General features: G+C 46.2%; 1 protein-coding gene across 1 annotated transcript; it reads left to right on the top strand.

The window, feature by feature from the left end:
* Positions 1 to 726: 726 nt before the first annotated feature.
* Positions 727 to 954, top strand: T265_16066 (hypothetical protein; the record flags this gene model as incomplete). The annotated part of the gene is made up of 1 exon (XM_009179563.1): positions 727 to 954. A coding segment is annotated over one exon (225 nt), but the record flags the coding sequence as incomplete, so codon positions are not given.
* Between the last annotated feature and the right edge of the window lie 50 nt (positions 955 to 1,004).

Here is a 1,004-nt window from a genome sequence, read left to right as displayed (position 1 = left end):
CATTCATATGCCGAATTTACCTGACTTATCACTTGGTTAGTGCGCAGCACATGTGCCGAAGTAGGTTAACCGCTCATGACTCCCTGATTAAGCGGCGCCCCAAACGGTTGAAATTTTCTGGATTATTTTTGACCTTGTTGCGGGTGGTGGATCCGAATGTTCACAGAAAGTCAGATTCCTAGGGAATTCTGCGCTTAGGTTCACTTAGGTGAACCACTCCAATGTACACACATTCACTACTGCGAGGATACATCTCTCGGGCTTAAACTAAACTGATAGACATTCGTCACATAGATGTCCCGTTACTCATGGCCTTCATTTGATACCATACACACAGTCGGCTTCTGACTTCTTCACCCATTGTGGTTTTCGTCAGCCTGTTTGGTGTTTTTCTCCTTTGACGAAGCGCATGGCCCTTCATTTTAAGTGTGCTAACACGATTGGTCAGTACGTAGCTGGTTTGTAACTGAGATTTCGGACTTCTCACAGGATCCGATTACGCTGTGTCTAATTCAAAAACTGAAGTGCTTCAATACTCATCGTAAACTGTCTATCTAAAGATCTAGTCGGACGTATGAAACTGCCGACCGACCAGCTGGCTGATAGGCTACAATACACATCTGCATTTTGGGAAATGGTGAAAATGTCTTTCCACCCCTTGGTAGACGGAGGAGACTCTGGATTTCTTCTCATGCTTATTCTGTTCCTTGCTGCTCCCTGTTCCAGTGTATGAACGAACTGGCTAATCATTATGCTCCGATACATGCCAACGAGTTGGAGGCTACTGTCAGTTTGTGTTTCCGATGTATGGACGGATCTAATTACGCAGTGCGTTTGGAGGTCGCAAAGCTACTTGGAAACGTGTTGGCTCGGTCACAACAATCTATCCATTCAACATTCTCTGGACTTGGATTATCCGCCGCAGGTTTGAGCGGCTCTGCGTCCACCAGCACACGTAAGTTCGAATCGCGCTGTGCGCTTCCAAACTAACCTCTGTATCACAC

The sequence above is a fragment of the Opisthorchis viverrini genome, assembly GCF_000715545.1.
Source record: "Opisthorchis viverrini unplaced genomic scaffold opera_v5_3967, whole genome shotgun sequence".
In the NCBI taxonomy this organism is placed as follows: Eukaryota; Metazoa; Platyhelminthes; class Trematoda; order Opisthorchiida; family Opisthorchiidae; genus Opisthorchis; species Opisthorchis viverrini.
This window is presented reverse-complemented; position numbering and strand designations above follow the sequence as displayed.